This window comes from Perna viridis, chromosome 5, assembly GCF_037379345.1.
Source record: "Perna viridis isolate PV_CMFRI_1.1 ecotype Kerala chromosome 5, ASM3737934v1, whole genome shotgun sequence".
Classification (NCBI taxonomy): Eukaryota; Metazoa; Mollusca; class Bivalvia; order Mytilida; family Mytilidae; genus Perna; species Perna viridis.
In genome coordinates, this window is record NC_142449.1 from 30,861,228 (window position 1) to 30,883,759 (window position 22,532).

At 32.6% G+C, this 22,532-nt stretch overlaps 1 protein-coding gene across 2 annotated transcripts; it reads right to left on the minus strand.

Annotated features, from left to right (window-relative positions):
• Positions 1-359: 359 nt before the first annotated feature.
• Positions 360-21,955, minus strand: LOC148617049 (protein Obscurin-like). Of its 2 annotated transcripts, XM_088584335.1 has the most exons (14): positions 21,790-21,954; positions 14,476-14,754; positions 13,150-13,440; positions 11,281-11,559; positions 10,499-10,777; positions 9,583-9,855; positions 7,533-7,832; positions 4,214-4,486; positions 3,537-3,659; positions 3,143-3,167; positions 2,618-2,694; positions 1,665-1,686; positions 1,147-1,224; positions 360-782 (listed from the first exon to the last, which is right to left on the minus strand). In XM_088584335.1, the coding sequence occupies exons 1-13, from the start codon at positions 21,839-21,841 to the stop codon at positions 1,149-1,151; spliced, it is 2,349 nt and encodes a 782-aa protein (XP_088440461.1). In that variant the 5' UTR covers positions 21,842-21,954; the 3' UTR covers positions 360-782; positions 1,147-1,148. The 2 variants fall into 2 exon arrangements, with proteins under 2 accessions (XP_088440461.1, XP_088440463.1); XM_088584337.1 differs by lacking the exon at positions 1,147-1,224 and having other exon boundaries at positions 639-782; positions 21,790-21,955.
• Between the last annotated feature and the right edge of the window lie 577 nt (positions 21,956-22,532).

The following is a 22,532-nucleotide window of genomic DNA, read 5'->3' on the forward strand; positions in this document are numbered from 1 at the left end:
ATGTAAATGATTGATTATAAATATAAAGGGGGTTTTTGTCAATAGCTCCATATGCGACTATTTTAAATAACGAAGGTACGATGGTTTGAAATAACTTTTTCGTAGTCTTCCATTACCATAATTTTAAGTTTTTCAAGGAAGATACGACTAAGTAAAATTAAATCCAATCACAGGTATAACCATAAAAAAATACAAAGTTAAGATATGGATTATCATTTGTTTCTTGTATTTGATACATGAAATTTACTAGGAGTAACCATTTCCTTTTACTTTCTACATGAACAGATGATTACTTTGGCTTTACTTGTGAATTCCTAGGTAGTTCCTTGATTTTTGCGTCTGTTCAAATCGACTTAACACATTTTTAAAAGCTTTTTATTCCATTTTCTGTCTACTCTTGTTTCCTGACAGTTAACGGTTTAACTAACAATAATACAAACATAAGAACTTTCAGTCTAAAATAAATGAATAACTAAAGTTATTAAGTAATATCATGCTACTTTGGAAGCTGTCTAAACCGAATCTCTTTAGACTTTAAGATGTATAGGGTTTACACAGATTCCAAATACCTTTACACCATGATAAAGGAACTTTAAAATGTGTCTAGTCTAGACAGGGTTCGATGGAGACATGTTTTACTGAATCGTTCTGTCATGTATGGTCTGTAATTGATATGTTGTATATACAATAGGCAGTATTTACAAGTCAAACATTCTACAGTCTAGTCCAGAACACATCACTAATCTGTTATGTCAATTTTATATACATCGAGTCATTTTAGTCTGTAAAAAGAGAAAAAAAACAAATTTAGTGTTCCAATACACTTGGTGTTTTCTTATTGAGCAAATAAACATGAAGAAGTTTGGTTTATATATATATATATATATATATATATATACATATATATATATATATATATATATATATATATATATATATATATATATATATATTTAATACACGATTAAATTGAAGAACTGATATTACCATATTAATTATGTATCTGTCCAAGGAATGTTATTGCATATAAGTCTTAAAAGGCATTATTTATTGCGTCTTTCTTAAGTGCGATATTAATTATCAACTATTAATAAATTGTTCTAAAATTTCAACTTTAATTAACCAATATGATCAACGCAATATCACCTTCACATGGTCTCTACTATACTGTCATAAACATGTGGTTGACTTAGGTTCAGAATTTCTTCATACCTGCTGCTATTACTTAGAAGAGAAATAATATTTTTTTTTGTAAGACTGCTATTTATTTTTCAACAAAAAATCCATACTTATCATATCGCAATAATTCTCATTGCGTTTAAAATCTGAAAATAGCCTCTATTTTCACTCAGTGAAGATAAGTAAAAATTTTTTCAATGACTAATTAGAATGAAACTGAAACAACTTCAATCGTTCTTATTCCAATATACGTTATTCGTAAAAGCTTTTTCACATAGATTTCAATGGTAAAACTTTTTGGTTTATGTAATAATTGTGTTTAGTAAAAAAAACACAGACAAATTAAAAAGCATATAAATTGTTCAGTAATAGGATATGGCATGGGTAAATCCGCCCGTACAAGACTGTAAATTCCAATGTTTATATGGTATATTATCGTTTCCCAACATTCTTCTTGACTAAATATACAGAGGATGAAAACTTACCGACCTCTGCCTCCTCCTTCACCTGGGAAACCAAGATTAGTACAATTTATAATTTTGGATGTCTAGATGAGGCACTATTTGTAGTTTCAGGACTACAAAATTGATGTGTTTTTATCGAGTGCATAGTACAACTGATATCATTCTTTCTAGAGGTGTGTGTGTGTGTGTGTGTGTGTGTGTGTGTGGAATTATTGTATTGATATTACGTAAATGAGAAATATTTCTATAAACAGTAACTCAATCCTGAAATGACTGAATGGAAATAACTTAGAGAGAGGTGTAAATTCCACTAGTTCAAATGTGACATTTAGATTGATATTTCAACTTATTCAATATTAAAAGAACTTACTGAATAATAAATCGTTATTACACAGTGTACAATACATAAAAAGAATTTGTAAGAGCCTTATCATACTTGCTACCAAAAAGCAGCGATTTTTGTACGAGTTTTTTTTTCAGTACAATATGGTCATTACTTGCTGTATTGTACAGTAAACTACATAATACAGCTACAATGTACCATTAATTGATCAAAACCTATCCATTACGCAATAGCCAATGAAAATAAAATTATATTATTTATTTATCGGATTATCGGACTCCTCTGATTTAATCCATTTCATAACATGAATATGTTTTTGCCCAGTGACTCCCATTTTTCTTTTCATAATTTCATTAGATTTACCTTAAATTGTTATTTTATATTTTATATTTTATTAAATCCTTGTTATTTTTTTCCTGGGTGTAAGAGATAAAGTTCAAACCCTATGGAAAATCTAGAGAAATTCTTTTTTCCGCCAAAATTCCATATAACTCAGGTCACTGACTTTTTGTTGTTCTAGTACGAAAGATTTTAAAAGATTTTTAAACACTTTGAAATTCCTGTTATTTTCAAAAAGAGCAGCGAGCATCCATGTAATGTAATGTTAAGCAGGATTTAAATTTTTATTTACCTTGATTACTACCCTGGATATTATAATAAACCCTTTGTCTTGTGTCTGCTTCACCAATATCAGTTCTGCATACACCCCTGACAATAATAAATGGATATGCCATATTTACGGCAATCCAAATTCAATTAACGGACTTCAACAAAAATGCCGAAAATAACACAAATGAAATGAGTGTTCCAAGTACATTTAATTTTTATTATATAACTAAAGTGTTCAATCAGCATGAATTGAATGGAGTATCTGGCAAGTTGTGAATCCTTTATTTAATAAAGACATTATTGCATTTGCGTAGATACCCACTGTGATATACGACGAAAAATGACCACGAAGATTAGAATATATACCTTTATATTTTATCAATTCGTTATCCTTAGGAGTTGACTGGTGGTGTGATGGTTAATGCGCTAGGTTTGAATCTCATAAATATATTTTTGTCGCTTTATTTTATTTAGAATATACACTTGTAAGTTTACAAAAAAACAGAGAATTTAAATAAAAAGGTGATAAACATTGAAAAAAACTTACTTTTTCTCTGTTTTTCTGCTGTTAACTGTAAGTATGAATGAATTAAGAGCACACTTTATTCAGTATAAAATAAAATGTATCAATATAAAATAAGTGTTGTATACATCAAATAAGTTATTAAATCAGGAATAAAATGTTATCAGCGCAATCAATTCGACTGTGTGATTACGATATGATTTGTTGCATCTTGGGAAATAGCTGTTTCGTGAAGTGAGTTCGAAAAGCTGTCGACACAAGCGATAGTGCTTTACCTGAATGATATTTTTCAAGTTCCCAGTCCTTTTCTGGTAAATACAAAATATTATGCTTAGAGTTTTTGAAATAAAAGTTAAGCTTTGAATGTCCTTTTTTGTAACTGCTTATATTATAATCGTACAGGTTAGCAATCACAAACCTTTTAGAAACCTGCATACACATAAAACATTCGAGAGAAATAAAATTACAACTACTGTTGACAAGACGGTAATAATTACAGATGCCGAACTCTCTTTCTGGGCTGAAGTGCATTTGCATATATCTAAAAGTAAATACGGAATAAGTATGGAAAGGTTGTTCCATGAAAACATTTGCTGGTGTATATAATAAATAAAATGTAAATTTTAGGAAATGGTCATGAGTCATCGATATTAATCCAGAGTTTGAGACAATGCCATGAGGATCCTTCAAGGTTGAACGGTTGACTTTTACATGGTTGACTCTTACATTTGTTTTAGCATATTTGAAATGGCATTACAAAATTTGAAAATCTGGATAAATACATAAGACAAGAACTAAGTAGGAACTTCTTTCTTACATATGATTATTTTTTTAGTTCCTCTACTTACTTTTCCAATGCGTCTGTTAGTGATTTAAAGAAAAAAGGAGGATACTTATGCTCGATATATTGTTTTTAGTTGTTCTATCGAAATGTTTCCACAATCATATACATAATTGTCATTTCGATGAGATGGTGGTTAGATATTTACGTGAAATATGAGCGGAAATGTATAACGAAACATCGACAAGACAAGGAAGCATATAAATGAAGATTTGGGAGTTGGGAGAATTGCAAAATTCTTAAGAAAACTGTACCTTCTGTTTTGAGTGGAACGTGCTCATCTACACAACCCATCTCATTGCATATTGTAACATTATAAATTCCAACGTGACCTGTATTGATCACCATTGTAAACCCCTTGTGTATATAGTTTTTCCCTGTTTCTTCAATTGACCAGTCATGAAATATACGACGAGTCCATTCGATATCTGGCATCGGGTTTGCTACCATAAACAGAGTTATGTTTTTACCATATCCAAAGTCGGTTTGAAATATGTCATTTGCAAATGAAATATTCCTTGGTCTACCTAAAAAAATGTTTGGAATGGTTATAGAAATTTTTTAAGCAAATGTCTTGTAAGCGACTTAATTGAAAACTCAAAAAAGCTTTAAATAATAAAAAATAATTATAATATATATATATTTTTTACATTGAAATTGAAAATGTATCATATCCTTTCTTTGTAGCAAATTTCAAATACAGCAAACAGTTTTCTCAATATATATAAACTTTAGATACAAACTGTTGTTATGTGCTCCGATCTTAATCGATAGCCTATACCTTTAAACATGCTTATTTAAGGTAACAGTTACGTAAATGAAAACTCCTAGCGGATTACGGGAAAAACTTGACGTAATCGTTACTATGCGAGTTATTTCCCATTGACCACTAACTTTAAAATGTCCGACGACAATCGGGCTTCCCGTGAATATTTTGTTCGTAAATTGTATTTTACTAAATTACATAACCTTTGCTGAAAAGACAGACCAGATGATGTTCACTAGAAAGAAAAAATGGAATCAGACAAAAGTAATAACGACAATTTGTAATGGAGACAGGGTAGAAGAAATGGGACATCTGGCAGATATGCTTAAAGGGTGTAAAAACTGTAATTCTCCTCTGTTTTTGCATAATTGAACTTTGGAGCAGTCTTTATGTACAATGTAAAAATTGCCCTCATATAAATCCCATTTCGACTGGCAAAAGACACAGAGAAGAAAATTTCAGTACTAGGGGAATGCAGATCTATGATATAAACATTAAACTGAGTCGGTGTATGAAATTAAACTGTATATGAGAGAGTAATCAAGGGAAGCAAGGTTATAGCGGTAATCAAATATATAAATAAGCCTTTCTTCTCTGCATAAGTTAAAATGATAAATGATATTCATTTAGTACTGGTGTACGCCTAAAAAGACGTAAGTTATGTATAAAGAAAATGAAATCCCTGAAAACTCGTATATAACGTATCTCATAAATTTTATATACTCACACTCGTTTTGAATGACAGAATACATAGATCCAGTGACAACGAGTTACTTTAAAAATAATGTGAACTTATAAGAAAAAAAATATTTTCATGTTCAAAATATCTGAGATACAGCTCTAATTCTAGTCTGCCCCTTCTTTTCCCTCACCTACATACCTTTAATTTTGTCAACCAGCTGACACAGAAAAGTCAGAATTATTTAGTTGAAAAAAAACAGCAAGCAAAGATAAAAAATCCCGGGATAAAAATACTGATGTGTCTTTCCCATACACAGCATGTACTTTTTAACCGACTTTAGATCCAACACTGGTATAAGAAATCAAACCGAAATAATATGGTAATAGGTTGAAAAGGGGGATCAAGAGGAAAAAAACACAACTGATATCAAATTGGCATCCCTACAACAAACTATTTACAAAATCAAAGTAATCATGTACTGAATCAATTTATATCGAATGTTTATAAATTTTTACGCTTCAAATAATCGTCAAATTGCTCTTTCGAATGGTACTTAGCACCCCTCTTTATGTTTTCCCCTCTAAGGATTGACTAGTATTTATAATCTCATCTTTACATCAAGCATGACGGGTTAACGAGCCCCGTTGTCAAGTGATTTTTTATATCGTTGGATAGCTATTACAGTTGATAATTATATATATTTTTTTTTTTGAAAGAAAGTTCTAGGCACCGTTATTTCACAATACTAAGAAATAATTTAATACCTGCAGTTTTTTTTAATAATTTCCCTACATATCCTATGTATTTTCATCATAGTACATGTATATTTCAAATCTATGTACGAAAAAAAAAAAGAAATCCGATACGATGTTATTTTTTTCTGTCATATGATTGCATTTGATTCGATCTTTCAGAATGCAAAATTTCAGAAAAATTCTAGGACGCGGTATTTACGTATCTCCTACCTTAATACTTTTTGATCAAAGCTAAATTCCTAAATTAGATTAACAGAATCCAAGAAAAGTTGCTTTAGGAGTACTTTAGTTTTGTGTATATATTTGCATGGATGGTTTATCCTACGTGAACGTAAATTACATGATTTCCATCACATGAATATCAGCCTCGGTAATAAGTATAAGGTTTGAATTATAAGATATGTTTTATTATTATTATTATTATTATTATTATTATTATTATTATTATTATTATAGATGAATCTATTGAATTATTCTCAGTTTTTTTATATCTATTCGTCTTTCTTTAAGTTGCAACACAGTGTGTCTTGTTTGGACTTTGTTTCGTCTTAGTCCCTGAACTTAACTAATTCTATTCATATAAATTAGCAACTGAAGTCGGCAATGCAGAAAACTAAAGCTATATACTATGTAGAAAGTAATTTTTGTGTACTATGTGGCCTGTCTGAAAACGCTAACATTCCGCAAAATATTTGCTCTAGTCTTAGATACAGAGTGCACCACTCCATCAAAATAAGAAACGCCAATTTTTTTCGAATACTTTCTTTCCTCACAATTTTACACCAACCACAAAAACCAGTGCTGTTTTAGAACAAAAATGATGCAAAGCTTTAGCCCCGTGCAGGTCCGGGTGTTAAAAGAATAGGCCTGCAGCAGCGCTAAGCTTGTCGTAAAAGGCGACTAAATAGTGCTCAGAAACCTAGCCGGGGGCTAGGCGCTCTGCCCACAGAGCAACTGGGATGTGTGCCCCAGGTGGTGGAATGGGGTACCCCTGGCGTGTTACATGCTGGGGTTGTCAGGCTATAATACGGAAAACCTGACCGCAAACCATAGTGGTGCACCGTGTTGGGAAAGATGCCACGACCCTAGCACGTTTAAGAACCCTGCTGTGGTATTCGATAGGAGTAGGAACCTTTGCTCTCCGCCACAGGAGGCTAAATTGCCCGACCTTGCCCATCCCCCTTTTTTCCAGTGGCAATCAAAGTTTGTCGACCCTATTATCCATGTGACCCATCCTTTTTTTCATTTCATGTTCATTATATCAATTTCATGTTCATTGTCTGAATATAGCTGAAATATTGCTGCTCGGACGTTAAACCCCAACAAACAAACAAAGTAATGTAGCTTTAACTTAAGCTACAGATACTCACATCGTACATCTAGATTAATCCGGACGTAGGCTCTACCCTTTACACCATTTGAAATGTCGATGATATATTTACCAGAATCTTCACATCGGAGTCCATTTTTATAAAATGTGTAAATACTGCCACTTTTAGTATAACTGACGATTGTCCCTCTGGTTCTGGTTTTGTAGAAGTAAATAGAGGGTTCGGGGTTTGCATCTATTATCACTGAGATTTCAAGGTTCTTTGATTCATATAAAGTATATGTGTCCCCTTCTGACCAAAGTGTCTTATTCAGTCTGACCTCAGTTATTGTTGCAGGGTCTGTAATCGTATCAAATCATAACCAAGATGATAAAAAAATTAACCTATATTTCACAAATAAAAACAAAATAACTATTAAAATACAATTTTTAAACACATTACTGTGTTTCTCAGTTTGTATTCATAAGCATGTGTTATCATTAACAAACTATTTGGAAGAGAATTCATGGGAATCAAGACTCTACCGGAAATCAAAATAATGTAATAATACCAGACGGAGAAACAGACACACACAACAAAGAACACTAAATACTTTTCATTTCGTATTGTCAACTTTTCTTTCATCTGTGGTAACATCCCTTCAGCAGTTGGGTGTGCCAGAGCTTGCCGTAACTACACAGACTTTCTTACCCTCTATACTTCTTACAATTACGCTTCTTGAACAGTGTTATGTTGCTAAGAGATTGCAGCCATCAATTCAGAAGTTTTATGTTAGTCATCGTGAACTCATAGACCATTTAAGTGAACCCATCTTCTCCATGAGATCCAAATTGTTCAACGTACCATAGTTTCCCTTTCCTCTTTCGTCTAACCTCAGACTTTACTTTTTATGAGTAACTCGGCTGAATCTTTTAGAAACGCAAAAGTCACTTCCCCTTAAGGTGAACCAGGTCTATGTTCCCAGTTTTTAGTGGGGATCGAGTTGGTCAGTTACTTTTGTTTCTTTGTACGTATTATTTTGTTTATTTTATGTAGTTTGTTTTGTGTGTCCGTTTTTCATGTCCGATCTTTGTTCAAAGATAACATTCTTTGATTTCCACTAAAATCTCAGTGCCCATGACTCTCTTTCCGGACCATGTTTTGGTGGGACATTTTGTAGATCCAGCTATGTAGCATTGTTTGTATGGATTCTTGTGGAGTTTCGGAATCCATTACATAGATGGTAGATCATAATCGTCGCTTTTAGTAGAAAGACCAAAAGATGTCGTTTTCCACCATCTCTTCTTTAAATAATGTAGTAGCTGCATAGGTCTTATTGCTGCTATTATTTTCTACATCTACCTCCGATGATACCTATTAGATGTAGTGTGTTTTGTAGACAAAAGCAATAATGTTTTGGGCTCTGTATTTTGGTACGACAACATATTTGTCATGTATAGTAAACAATGGTTTGGCTACATTGGAGTCTTTGAATATAAATGTGGTATTGGCACCGCTTATGTCCTTACTAAAAATCATGTTATAACTTCTTATAATTGAAAATGTTGGATGCAAAAAAGAAATGTAGGATTATAAAACATCGGTATTGATTTGTATTTGAAATAAGTCGGAATTTTGTCAGTGACTCATTTGTGATGAAGGATGTTAGCCAAATTAATTGCTGCTATACCTTTGTTGACAAACGGTAGCGAAAGAAATTATCGTTTTTCTTCATCTTGACCTTTAATACAAACTGGATTTCAGAGTGTGTGGAAACTAATATCCACATTGATGGCAGGGGGTTAATATTCTCATGCCTGAATTAATAGTTAAGATAATTTTGTAAGAATCATTTCTAATATTCTTTTAGTTCGATGATGTCGTTCTGTTTTCCGTGGATTTTTTCACTTTTGTTGTCGGTGCCTTTCAGAGCCTACTTAAAGGTGTGTGTTAACACATTTTAAAAACCTTTATGGTGATCTCTGAAAGTATTTACTATTTTGGATTTAGTCAATACATAGATGCTTTTGATGTGTTTCACAATATCCGGCTTTTTTCGTCATTCTTATTGTCTTATACTGATCGTGTAGTCTATATTAAAAATACTCACATTGAACATTTACAACAATGTTTTTGATTTTTTCACCACCAAACTTCTTGTTTACTTTACATTGAAATATACCAGACTGATATCTCTTTATCTTAAATATCTGAAGTATGGAACCGGAAGTAATCTTGATGAAGGGTCCAGTCGTGTTAACTCTCCATTGTATATAACAGGGCGGGTTACAGTCGGCAGAACAGTTAAACGGTCCTAATTGGTCATCTTCAATAATGTTAATTATCGGGAAATATGGTTGTATATTCACTTCGTCAGGCCCGTCTAAGTAAATATAAATAATATGTTAGTATTATATTACATACAAAATAAGTCTTATTAATTAATACATTGATTAATTGAAGTCTAAATAGAAAAATGAATATCAACTATACTATTTAATGGATCTTACGTCTGTCGTCCACATTTGTACTTTGAATTTGTATGCGATGTTTTACAACTTCTTCCCTTCGGTTTCTGTTCGTCTGTTGTCTTTTATATATCAATTTCTTATTTTTCTCTTCGTTTTCTCTTTGTCAGTTGTCTTTTAGACATCCTTATTCTAATATTATATCTTACTTTTTTATTTTGATAATTTTATTTTTTAGGTATTTTTGTTAAATTTTGTTTCATGTCAACTCTCCAATTCCTGTATCTTTCACAGGCAAACATTTTGCGCGATTTTCACATGAATTTCGTTTTTCACCTTAATTGAGAACATACATTTTGTGACAGACTTCAAATGAAATCGTATGAATTAAATGTGAATTATTATATTTAAATTCATATTACGTGAATTCAATATGAAAAGTTATATTATTTTCATGCTAAGTTCACGTGAATTTCATATGAAGCAAAATTCACATGTACTTCACGTGAGTATCTATGTAACGAATGAAGAAACTCACCAACTGGTTAATATACTCACAATGGACATTAACGACCATATCTTTTTCTTTGTACCTCGTTATATCTTTGGTATGAACAGCATTGCAATAATAAGTGCCAGAATTGATTCTTTTAATGTTTTTAATGCTTAAAATTGATTTATGTGATTGGGTCCCTAACCCTTCGTCAGTTTTGTTATTCCATTTGATAACGCATTGTGGATTACAATCAGCTGTACATGTGAAAGGTCCTAGCCTATCACCTTCAGTAATATTTACTTTCTTTTTATATGGCTCAATTTTAAGCGAGTCTGGTCCATCTGATAAAAAAAAGTGAAAATAATTGTGATTGTAATTATCGATAAACAAAACGAATTTTGAAAGTACAGTGTTAATAAAATAAAAACTGAAAGTTGTATGAGGAAACATATGAGGTGCAAATTTGCATCATTTAATAAAGATTCATGAAATTCCATCTGCGATTTTAGGAGTTGCCGATGGGAACTTGCCATGGAGACGGACGAAAGCATGAATGTACAAAATAGCCATTTTATACCATCCTCTTCCGTTGTACAAGGATGTATAATAAAAATGAAAATTATACATAAAATCAGAATCTTCTGTCTTTTCAGATAATTAGTATGCATTTACATACACATATGTATCTCGCAATGCAACAAATAATTTCACAAGCGATTCATTGGAGACGAACAGAAATAATAAAGTTCTAAATTTTTCGGTGTTATTTTGTTTTGTTTTTCTACCACTCTAAAGTAAATATCTCCTTAGGCAAAACAAACTTAAATTATTTGCATGTACTTACAGTAGGGGTCCAAAGTAATCACGTTACTAGGTAATGACTTCAGACCCAGATCATCCCTCACTGTGCAAGATATATTGACTCCTTTCTGTTCACGGTACAATTCTTTAATCACAATTTTGTCACTGTCTTTTATGCCATTCATGCCAGTATACGTGTAGGAAAGACTAGAAGGCAAATACTCCGGCCATCTTTGTACCGACGACTTACATGTCAATGAAATATTATTTCCAACAAATGCATGTTTTGGGCGCATTGACAAAACAGGTGTTTTTGGCTTATCTGAAAAAAATTTAAATTGTGTTGTATACAGTATAATTTGTCTTAAACGAACAACTTTTAACTTCAAATTTGATTTGGTTTAGACGGATGTTTGGTAAACCAAGGTTCAAAATACATTTAAAAGATATTTCAAAAAAGTCTAATTTAGACGGGTATTTGTACAATTCAGTGTTCGAAAGTAACGAAAGATAACTTTGCATATAAACCTATAAGAGCAATGCGTAAAATGTTTTATTTCGAAAGATTTATTAACATGTGGTACCACGTAAAAAGTGGATATGCATGGAAACCAATGGGATTTTGTTTAATTCATTCATACTTTTACAAAAAAAACTTCAATCTGTTTTGCCAAGAAATGGTTGTCTTAAAAACCTTAGCTATAAGAGTAACCAAGGGAACCAAGGTTATAGCGGTAATCTAAAGAATGTAATCCAGGAACAAAGACCAGACATGGAAAACAGACATACACAACAAAGAACATAGCGGTAATCTAAAGAATGTAATCCAGGAACAAAGACCAGACATGGAAAACAGACATACACAACAAAGAACATAAAGTAACTAAAATCATACATACAAAATAACAAAAGCAAATGAGCAACTAAGATTCCACTACAAATTGGGAGCACGGACCAGGTGCACCGATGATTATTATTTTGTTATTATCAGGACTAGTTATTAGTTAAAATCAACTCGTTTTTCTACGTGCATGGTGTTAATGATCGTTCGAATTTTGATACCTTTAATTTTCCTTTCACCACCAATTGACGAGAATGTTTGATTTGGGGTAATTTTCGCTACATTCTCGCTCACGAAAAACAACCTTGAAATAGTTTAAGCACGTATTTGATTCCTTTTTTTGCATGTACTGTGTATTCTGTTGTATATTATTTGCGAGGCATTCCGTTTTATGTTGTGATTTTCCTGCACAACGGAGATGCCGGAGCAGTGACGCAGACTGTTGACCTCATCTTTCATATGAAAATTTAAGACATTTAATATGTAAATAGTCTTGTATAGTCTTGAATATGTAGAGGAATTAATTAGCAGTCTTTGTAAGAATAAATTATGCATTTTCTGTAATATGTGATACACCTTAAAAAAAGGCTACCTATTTTTATTTTTGTTATTATGTTGTTTTGTGGATTAATATGATGAAAGGTATTATCACACTTTCCAATCTGTCTGCTGATAGACAATCCACATTGAAAATTCAACAGTTTCTATTGTATTTTAGTGTCATTTAATTTTGAATTCTACAGTACATTTTTATCTCCTAAGAGCACGATTTACACGAAAAGCTACGTGTTAATTTCTGTTTACAATAACATTTTAAACACAATATCAATAATAAAAATAAGTAGGCTTTCCAACCATGATTCACATTTTGCATCATTCTTACCTGAAGTGCTTCTTAAATTGTTGTTAAATTGTATGGTGGTTTGTGTTATGTGCAAAGAAGAAGAAGAATTCAATATAACAGTGTTCGCTAAAACGCCTGACCGGAAAATGTACATCAATGCAAATATTTGACAATGCAAATCTCCCTAAAAACACACCGTGATATATTACGAACCTTGCATTGCTTACCTGTTACTGTTACAAATGTGCATCCAACTCTTTTACCGGTGAATCCTAAACTTGCCGTATAAAGCCCAGCATCCAGCTGGCTCACATTTTTTACAATGAAGTTTATACTATTGGTCCCCTTTTCCACGAGTTCATATTTCGAAGAATCACGTAATCTTGGGGTCATGAGGCCGAAAGTGAGTACTTCATATATCGTTTCTCCTGCAGGTGATCTGACGATGTAAGAGGTATCTACTAGTGACCGAAATGAGATGGTTGCAGTGGTTCCAACCTTGTAAGTAATTTTAGAATCTAAAATAAAACAGTGTTGATATAGGTTGTTAAACACAATGTAATAATAGTTGGTGGTGCTTCCCAGAAAGAACAGAGGACGCATACCTTACCGACGCATCAGGTCCATGTTCCCGGTTTTTTTTGGGTTTTGTGTGTGTGTGTGTGTGTGTGTGTGTGTGTGTGTGTGTGTGTGTGTGTGTGTGTGTGTGTGTGTGTGTGTGTGTGTGTGTGTGTGTGTGTGTGTGTGTGTGTGTGTGTGTGTGTGTGTGTGTGTGTGTGTTTTCCCTCATCTAGTCGTTGTTTCTTTTATTTTCACTCGAATCTTGGTTCCCTTGATTACTCTTTTAATTAGATTAATATTTATTAACAGTTTACAATGTATCGTAGAGTACTGTATCATGGTACAATTTTGTGCGGTAATGATGCAGCCTTCTATCTAACCGTGCACTAGATAACTCGAAATCCATACTTCTTTCTGTAGAAAACTGAATAATTTGCTTTATCGAAGAAATAATAGTCAAGCAAGAGATCCACTTTAACAGATAGATTACACGGTGTCTTAATGTCTTAGCATCATTATTCTAATACTTTTATTATAATAATCATTGTTGTTCTGCTCCTTATCATTTATCTTATTCATAGTGATTTATTCTTGTAAAAACATTTAAGTACCATTCTGTGTAGGAATCAGGCAGTGGGTGGCACATCATTTTCCCCAATTTAAATAAAATATATTCAGTACATCTAGAAAACAACCAACAAGCTATTTATGTTTATTCTGAAGCATCTGTGACGTAGATATTTTTTTGACTGATTATATAGGAAAATAGTGCAGGAAAATTTTCCCGCCATTTTTCCATTGTGCATTTCAACTAAATTTTATCAATATCTTAAAAAGGCATTTTTTTAAACACTTTGATGGTTATTGCTGGTGGTTGTCAGGTATAATTAATTGGTTCATGCAATAAAATCTCTGCTTATTTTCCTTCATGTGCCACACCTTATATACATTTTGCCCGACTCTTAGACGGAGAAGTACTTAATATGGTAGACCTGTCATAACAAATCGGTGGTGTGTAAAGTTCGAAAGCCTTCGAGATCCATTGGTAAATATCAACTCCAAGAAATATTCCCCACAAGACTCTAAATGTATCAGACAGTTTGTCGATGGCTTTTCAACATATTGGTATTGCAAAGGGTTGTTTTCTTTTCTCTCTTTCAAACTAACGAATGTATGTTGAATTCGATCACCAGGTGGTATCTTCCACGATACATTGACTGTCTGTGTTGATGGGTTAATCTTGATCTTGACACCGCTTGGCTTTTCAATGACTTAAAGATAAAGAATAAAAGCATAAAATACCTTGAATGGGGTTAGTAAAAATCCTACCTAGGGAATGGGGACTTTCGAGCTGCACACAGCTTCGGATGTTCGTACTCTTGCAACCTGGTCGATGTACACATGTATCTAATGATTCTTGGACAAAATATCAAAACCAAATGACGTTTTAAAATCAGATGTCGCGTAAAACTTTTTACCAACAATTCAAGAATCTGCAAGTTGGTAGGGTCTAAAATGTGTAACCCGTACAAACTTAATAATGATTTACTTAAATATTCTATCATTACTACTATATGCTAAGAACTGAAACATGCATGAGATGTGCAAAAGTCATTTCAATTCATTTGTAGTCAATGAAATCATGTATCTTTTTTTCTAGAATTTCTTGTTTGATTGGTTTTATTATTATTATTATGATTGTGATAATTAACAGTATTTATATAGCGCATTTATTAATTACAATTACTCAAAGCGCTTTACAATATAAAAATACAAAAATAAAATATAAACATGAATATACTACATAATGTCAGAAAATAATAATGACAAAAAGTATTCTTTAAATTGAAAATAAAAATAATAATAGGAAGTAAAAAAACAAAAATGATTTTAAAATATATATAAATATAAAACTTAAAACAACAGAATTTGAAAATGAAAATCAAGTTTCTATACTGTAACAGTACATCATCTTAAGCAGGGTTTTGAGTCCAGCTTTGCTCCCTCAAACCCCTGGTATCACTCATTCATATTTAGCGGGTATCGTCCAGCCAGTTATGATTGGTTACTTTTCAGGGTACGTCGAACCAATGAAAATATATTCAACATATAACGCCTACCACGGACTTGACTTGACTTTTTATAAGCAACTCGGCGGATGTATCTAGGAAAGCAGAGGACGCTATCCCTACCGGTGCACCTGGTCCATGCTCCCAGTTTTTATTTACGTCCAGGTTGGTCATTTGCTTTTGTTACTTTGTATGTATTATTTTAGTTACTTTATGTTCATTGTTGCGTTGGTCTATTTGTCCCTGGATTACATTCTTTTGATTACCACTAGAACATTGGTTCCCTTAATTACTCTTTGTATACATTTCCTTCGATGTTGTGGCGAAAATATGATGGGCTCGGTTTTATCTTGGTTTAGCTTCAGTAAGTTGACTTTCATCCAAGAACTGACGTCTGAAATACAATCCTCCAATCGTGCGGCAATGTCAATCCAATTATCAAATGGTTCGATAAATACGTTATCTGCTTTAAAAAGGTAAAAAACGTGTAACCGAGAGTTACCGTACCAAACTAATGATTGACTATTTCTATCTTTACTGTCCTTATTTTACGTTTTTTTTTTCTGAAAACATTGTGTGGTTAAAACTTCACTAAGTTTTGAAAAATTTGATATTTATTTAAAAAACAAATTGTTTTCAAGTTATGCATTCGTTGAATAAAATCTCCCCCTTTTTTAACAAGGCAGATTTTCAAATAAAAGTATTCATTTCATTTGCTGCTTAAATATAAATAAAAATATTGCACCTTGCGAACAAATGTTAATCCGATCCCCTTTTATAATGTCCATTATTTTTACGAGTCTCGCACAGACTGTACATGTATGGTAAAGCTCATGGTGCTCATTAATTTAGGCAATGCCTACTAAATATTATCAAATATACATTAAAATTGTACGGATAACAAAAATACAGGACTTTGATTTGGGGAAGGGAATTTTTGACCTTTTGAAAGCGGAAAATCGAATAAAATCATATTTTTCGAAAGACATAATTTATTTTAGCCTAGCCATCATTCTGTCATTTTGTATATATGCACCAAATTGCAGCTAAAAATATCAAGTACCAGTTATAATGAAGAAATTGGGAAAACAGTATTTGGGTACGGGGAAAGTTGGTACGGGTCATACATTTTAGACCCTAGTTCTGTTCAGTCTTGGATAAACTGGGGGAGGTTCATTGTTAGTGGGAATCTTAGCAAGAATTTTAATTATGGAAATGAACAATTTTCTCTGTTTTTCCCTATTTCATTTCATTTAAGCAATCAATTTCTTTAAATATAAAGGATTCTTAATTTGTTATCGGAAAAGAGGAATGGGCATTTGGGAAGCTATTAAATTTATAAAAACGGATGAAATTAAATGTTTCGTAAACTGAGAGCTGTACATGGAAAACTTATTTAAGATTGAAGTAGATATTTGAAAATACGGTAAAATACCATAAAATATATATGTTTCTACATATTTCAGGCAAACAGTAATATAGAAAATGATAGTTGCAAAGTTAGTATCATTCTTAGACAAAAAGTCAAGGGAAATTCAAAATCAAAGTGTTAACGTTGCACGCAAATTGAATGATTACTGATGGAAATCATACCCGAAGAATATCTAAAACTATTATGACAATCTGTGTGTATTTGCTATTGAAGAACTCGACGGAACTTGTCCTTATCATCACTTGAGGGCTTAATTAGAGTTTATAATTTATTTTCCGTGTCTACCCTGCCAACACAAGTTTTCTGACGAGGTTTCTTTTAGATGTACTTCTCTTGAATTTAGTTTGATATTCTTTTGATTGGAGGGTATTTGCCAGACCATTATCCAGACTTGTATGACCAATCATAAAATCGTATATAATTTACCGAACGTTTGCAGAATCACAAAAGTCTAAACCCCTTCAATACAAAGGCTTCACTCCTAATATTTAAGTACCAGTCCATATAAAATTCAGAAACTGCCAATGATAAAGTGATTCATGGTGAACAAAAACCCATCACATAAAGGATGCCTTTTCAGTCTATCTATGCTATACTTTCACAAAACGATTATCATTTCTGCATTCAGATCTGCACTTTTTTAGAAAATCAAACATTCAATTCCCACTAAAATCGACGAAAACAAATCAAATCAAGAACAGTAACGCTTGCATAGTTCTAGTTCCAATTTCATGTACAACTTATATATTTTTTATCTCAAAAGCTCAACAACCAAATGAAAAACTAAGACAGGAGGTTATGTGATGGTGATCAGTAACAGTTTCTGAACAAGAAAAGAAATTAAATTTGTTGTTGGATATGGCTTCTATATCGATATTTTTGATTTTGAGTACTTCTTGAATATAACTTATGTTCTTGAAACTTTTATATACATGTAATTTGTTCTCAGGCTACTGATGAAAGGTAGCTCTTCTTTAAAACACGTTTACAGCATACCGAAAAATTAAATGATTTGTATTTGAGGGATTGCTTGGTCGATTCCCCTGAAGGAACAGCTAAGGCTTTGAAATAAAAACTAAATGGCCATTCGAATACCATTAAAGTCTTTTATCTTTAGAGGCGCTTCGTGAAATGTTATTTTGTCTTAACCTTTACTCAATAGTGAATTTCATTAAGTAATATGTCATTTTTAGTGATTCAATAGTTCTGCAGAACCGTTGCAAATCGTAATGACCTAATGTCTATCTGTCTTAAAGTTCTAGATAAGTTTTGTATTAAATCATGTAGCTGTTTAGAAGTTTATATCGCTATAGCATTGCTGAGAGCATGTATTCTCTTTGTAGCTCCTTTATTCACACGAACGATTCGTATTTATTGATATATATGAGTTCAATTTGTGCCAAAAATAAAATACATAATCGTAAAGCAATGAAACGATGTGATGCCCACCTATCGATTATCATTCAAAACAATGAAATGAGGTGGACAATTAAAGAGTAATCAATTGAACCAAGATTATAGCGGTAATCAACATAATGTGATCCAGGGACGAAGACCAAACATGGAAAACAAACATACACAACAAAGGACACAAAATAACTAAAATCAAACGTACAAAGTATACATACAAAGTAACAAAAGCAAATGAGCAACTCAGACTCCACTAAAAACTGGGAGCATGGACCAGGTGCACCGGTAGGGTAAGCGTCCTCTGCTTTTCTAGAAACACCCGCCGAGTTGCTCAGAAAAAGTCAAGAACGGGGTAGGCAAACGAGGATGAATAAATTAGTTTTCATGGTGCAGATGGATACACCATAACGATCCATCAGTTCATGATGACGACCATAAAACTTCTGTAGTGATGATTTTATTCTTGTAGCAACATAACCCTCTTCCAGAAGCCTATGTGTTAGACTTCTAGCGCGATACAAAAAATCTGCGTAGTTTCGGCAAACTCTGGCATAAAGTATGAGTTGTGATATGAACACTTCATACGCAGGTTCTGAAGCGATGTTGCCACAGATGAAAGGAAAGTTGACAATTCTAAATGAAACGTCATCACGTTTATCGCAAAGTTTGGTCAAAAGTTTCCTTTACCGTCAATTTCTAAGTATAGGTCAAGATATGAGGCTGACGTCACTGTGTCTGTAGTATCCTTTATCTCAAGTTCTTTCGGGTAGATGCGTGGTATCAAATCCCTGAAATTAGGATTGTTTAAAGATAATACGTCATCTATACAGCGGAAACTGAGATTAAAGGATCTAGCCCAACGATATTCTTTCTTTCGGATCAGATCAGCTATAAAGTCAGCCTCATAAGAGTGAAGGAATAGGTCAGCAAGTAGAGGAGCACAATTTGTTATCATTGGAATGCCGACCGTTTATTGAAAAACACGTCAACCACACTGGACAAACATGTTGTCGATTAAAAATTCCAGCATTTTGTAAACATCTTCCTCTTTATATTTGGAGGATGATTTGGAATCATTTCTTACAAAGTATGAGGAATCTCTCCCAAGAACTATATATTTGTATCCAGGTGTACCATCTTTTTTTGGAAAAACAACGATGTATAATGTTTTTAAGTCGGGATTTTAACTGAGTATGGGCAACGGAAGTATACAGAGTTGAAAAGATCATAGGTTTTCACGCTATTATATCCAGATAATATTGAAAGCATTGCTTTGTGTCTGTGAAAATGAGACTCGGATGTTGCGATTTAGTGTATCTGTCTTGTGTGATTTTCTATTGCAATTACGATTTCTTACACGTGTATTCGCTTTCTTATTTCTTAATTAAGTTTACGTGTGGTTTTTATTTTAGTATTTTTCGTAATTATAAGATTTGAATTTTTGGTATAAGAAACCACTGCGTCGATGTCAATCATGTTGAACCATAGATCTCGGGGAGTATTTACAAGCACAGTAGTCAGAGTTGTATTCATATGATCCGAATTGTATGTTATAATTTTTCATTGAAATTTGCCATAGCACATAAGCCCCTAAATCTCTGAGGCTTCTCTGAGGCTTTATCTCGTTTTTTTTTAAATGGAAGCTACATTACTGTAGCCCCTTTTACGTCTTTTATCAGAACAAAAAATAACAATAACGAATACACAGGTATGCACGTGTCTTGTTTTCATATCATTTCATCTATTTCTTGATTAGTTTTCAAATAGATAATGACCATCTTTGTGTCACATTATATCACAATATGTAAATTTCAAAAGGATCCTTTCGTTATATTCGAATGTTTTTACGGCTTGAGTCCGTCGGTCTTCCTTGTCGTTGAATATCCTCTTTCGCTTAGCAATCAGATTTGTTATTAAAGAGGCGACCCTTATAGCACATCCGCAGATTAAGGTCACCAGAAGTCACACGCATACGAATTTATTTAGGTAGATTTTTTTGTCTTGCAAGACAATAAATATATAGACACCTGTTTCATGTATTTAATGCATTTTATTTGTGGATATCAAATGAAATTATACAGAAAAAGTACAACTTAGTAGATATTATTCAAAGTTAAGGCATATTTCAACAAAAACAAAAATTTACGAAAATGACAGCTAATGTAGCTTTCAACATTGGAACATTTGTATTCATCATTTTACATTAATCTCATGTTTGCATCTACGTAACATAGACTGTCTTATTCTGTCTCAAATCAAAGCTTGCTATGCTTAAGCTTGATATACTTTGGTGAAATTGAATATGATACAAACATATGACTGATTTCAAGAATTACGTCCCTTACCCTATGTCTATCTCCTTAAGCTTGAGAAAGGTAAATCATATCAAGCATACTAATAATACAAATGCAGGTATGGTGTACACTTACTTCAAGCAGCACTAGAACCAAATACTTAGAATATTCATGATCTAAATTACAAATATAATGAGAATGGTAATGATGAATATGTCAATTTTACAACCCCATTGGGATGACCAATGTCAGCTCAATGCCACCCATGGGCCTTCAATGAATAACGATGAAACCCTCACACCACAGGACAGGCTGCAGCTGGCCCAAAAACAACATTATACACCGGTACAGTGAATAAGTTGCACCTATATACTCCAACAACATAAATGAATCTAATTGTGAAAACGAAACAATACAAACAGAGGCCTTTTTTCGATTTGGGACAAGCGAAAAAAATTGCGGCAGAGTTAAAGTACTTTGTGTGAACACAACCCCCTCCCCCATTATTTCTGGCCATTGAGGAAAAAGAATTACACAGTTGAAATAACTTAAAAATTAGTTCAAAAGGTTAGGAATCCCTTATGAAAACAAAATAAGGAAACTGGTTATACGTTGCACAAATAAAAAAAAAACAAAGGACTACTGGACATTAACAGACATACCAGCTCCAGACCAGTTTAAACTTACCAAAAGATATGTCATCATCGTATGTAATATTAATCAAATATATTCTGCTCTTTTTTAATCAACAAAAATATACAGTTTCACCTAGCTATCTTGACCATTAATTGTTCTTATCCACGGGTATTTCGTAATTCTCGTTCTTTCATAAACTCGGTCTGCATGTAGATCGTCTATGTTTATGTGCTCATGTTGAGTTCATGTTTTGGAATTTCATCGTATTTGAATTATTCCGTTGTTTTCTAATGCCGATATTCAATACATTTATCGAATTCTCCATCTAAACTTTCTCACCTTAAAGGGGAAAAGATTAGCGACCTGTTAAGCTAACTTTTTTTCAAAAATGAAATCAAAATTATAGCATATTTATTTACCTGAAGAAATTCGTTTTCTATACATGTATAAAGTGTATCTACTTACCGAAAGTCACAACAGTGCGCCATAGAACAAGGTACAGAAAACAACGGGCCATTTCCCAAGTTAAATACTTCTTAAAACAAAAAGGAGTTGATGACTAAAGTATCATATAAAGAAAAATTTCCTCAATACATTGTAGATGCTTATTCTACATAAAAGCACTTAAGAATATTTTCATAATCTTCCTGGTTAAAAAGTGTTTTCGTGTAGTAATGTTCAGTATTAACGTAATCGTAAACTTATTACGTATATTATGATTGTTACTTTCTAAACATTTAAGTGTCAGTCTCTGACGAATGGGGCAGTGAATGAAAAATGATGTGAAAAAACATCGTTTTGAAACTTGAATTGGAATATTTGCACCATCGGCATAAAAAATGAATTTAACTATCAATTTGGTAAATTGGATTATTATTACATTGAAGTACACTGAAAATGAACATTTCACGACCAGATAATTCCGTCAAAAGCCTATTTTTCTCACATTCTTTTTAAAGTCCAGTTAGAGCATGTCGAGATCACAGTGCTGGGGTAATATTTGAGTGCATTTTATTATTTTTCTAAATTTCCACACATTAAATAATGGGACATGATTATTCCCTTTGAAGATCTTTTGCCACTAGTGCAAACCTTATACATTATTTCATATTAAAATACTTGTCGGTGCATAGAATATAATATATCGAAGTAACGTGCACTTTTTTATAAAATATATGCAATGGGTAAAACGTGAGAAAAATAAAAAC

What these genes read in the sequence shown, in the direction of transcription:
- LOC148617049 (XM_088584335.1), bottom strand. Translation starts at nt 21,841, where the DNA reads ATGGCCCGTTGTTTTCTGTACCTTGTTCTATGGCGCACTGTTGTGACT. An exon ending in GATTACTTTGGACCCCTACT is followed by an intron (nt 10,778 to 11,280) that starts GTAAGTACATGC and finishes TTTTTTTATCAG; the next exon opens with ATGGACCAGACTCGCTTAAA. An exon ending in AGCAGAAAAACAGAGAAAAA is followed by an intron (nt 2,695 to 3,142) that starts GTAAGTTTTTTT and finishes TATTATTGTCAG; the next exon opens with GGGTGTATGCAGAACTGATA.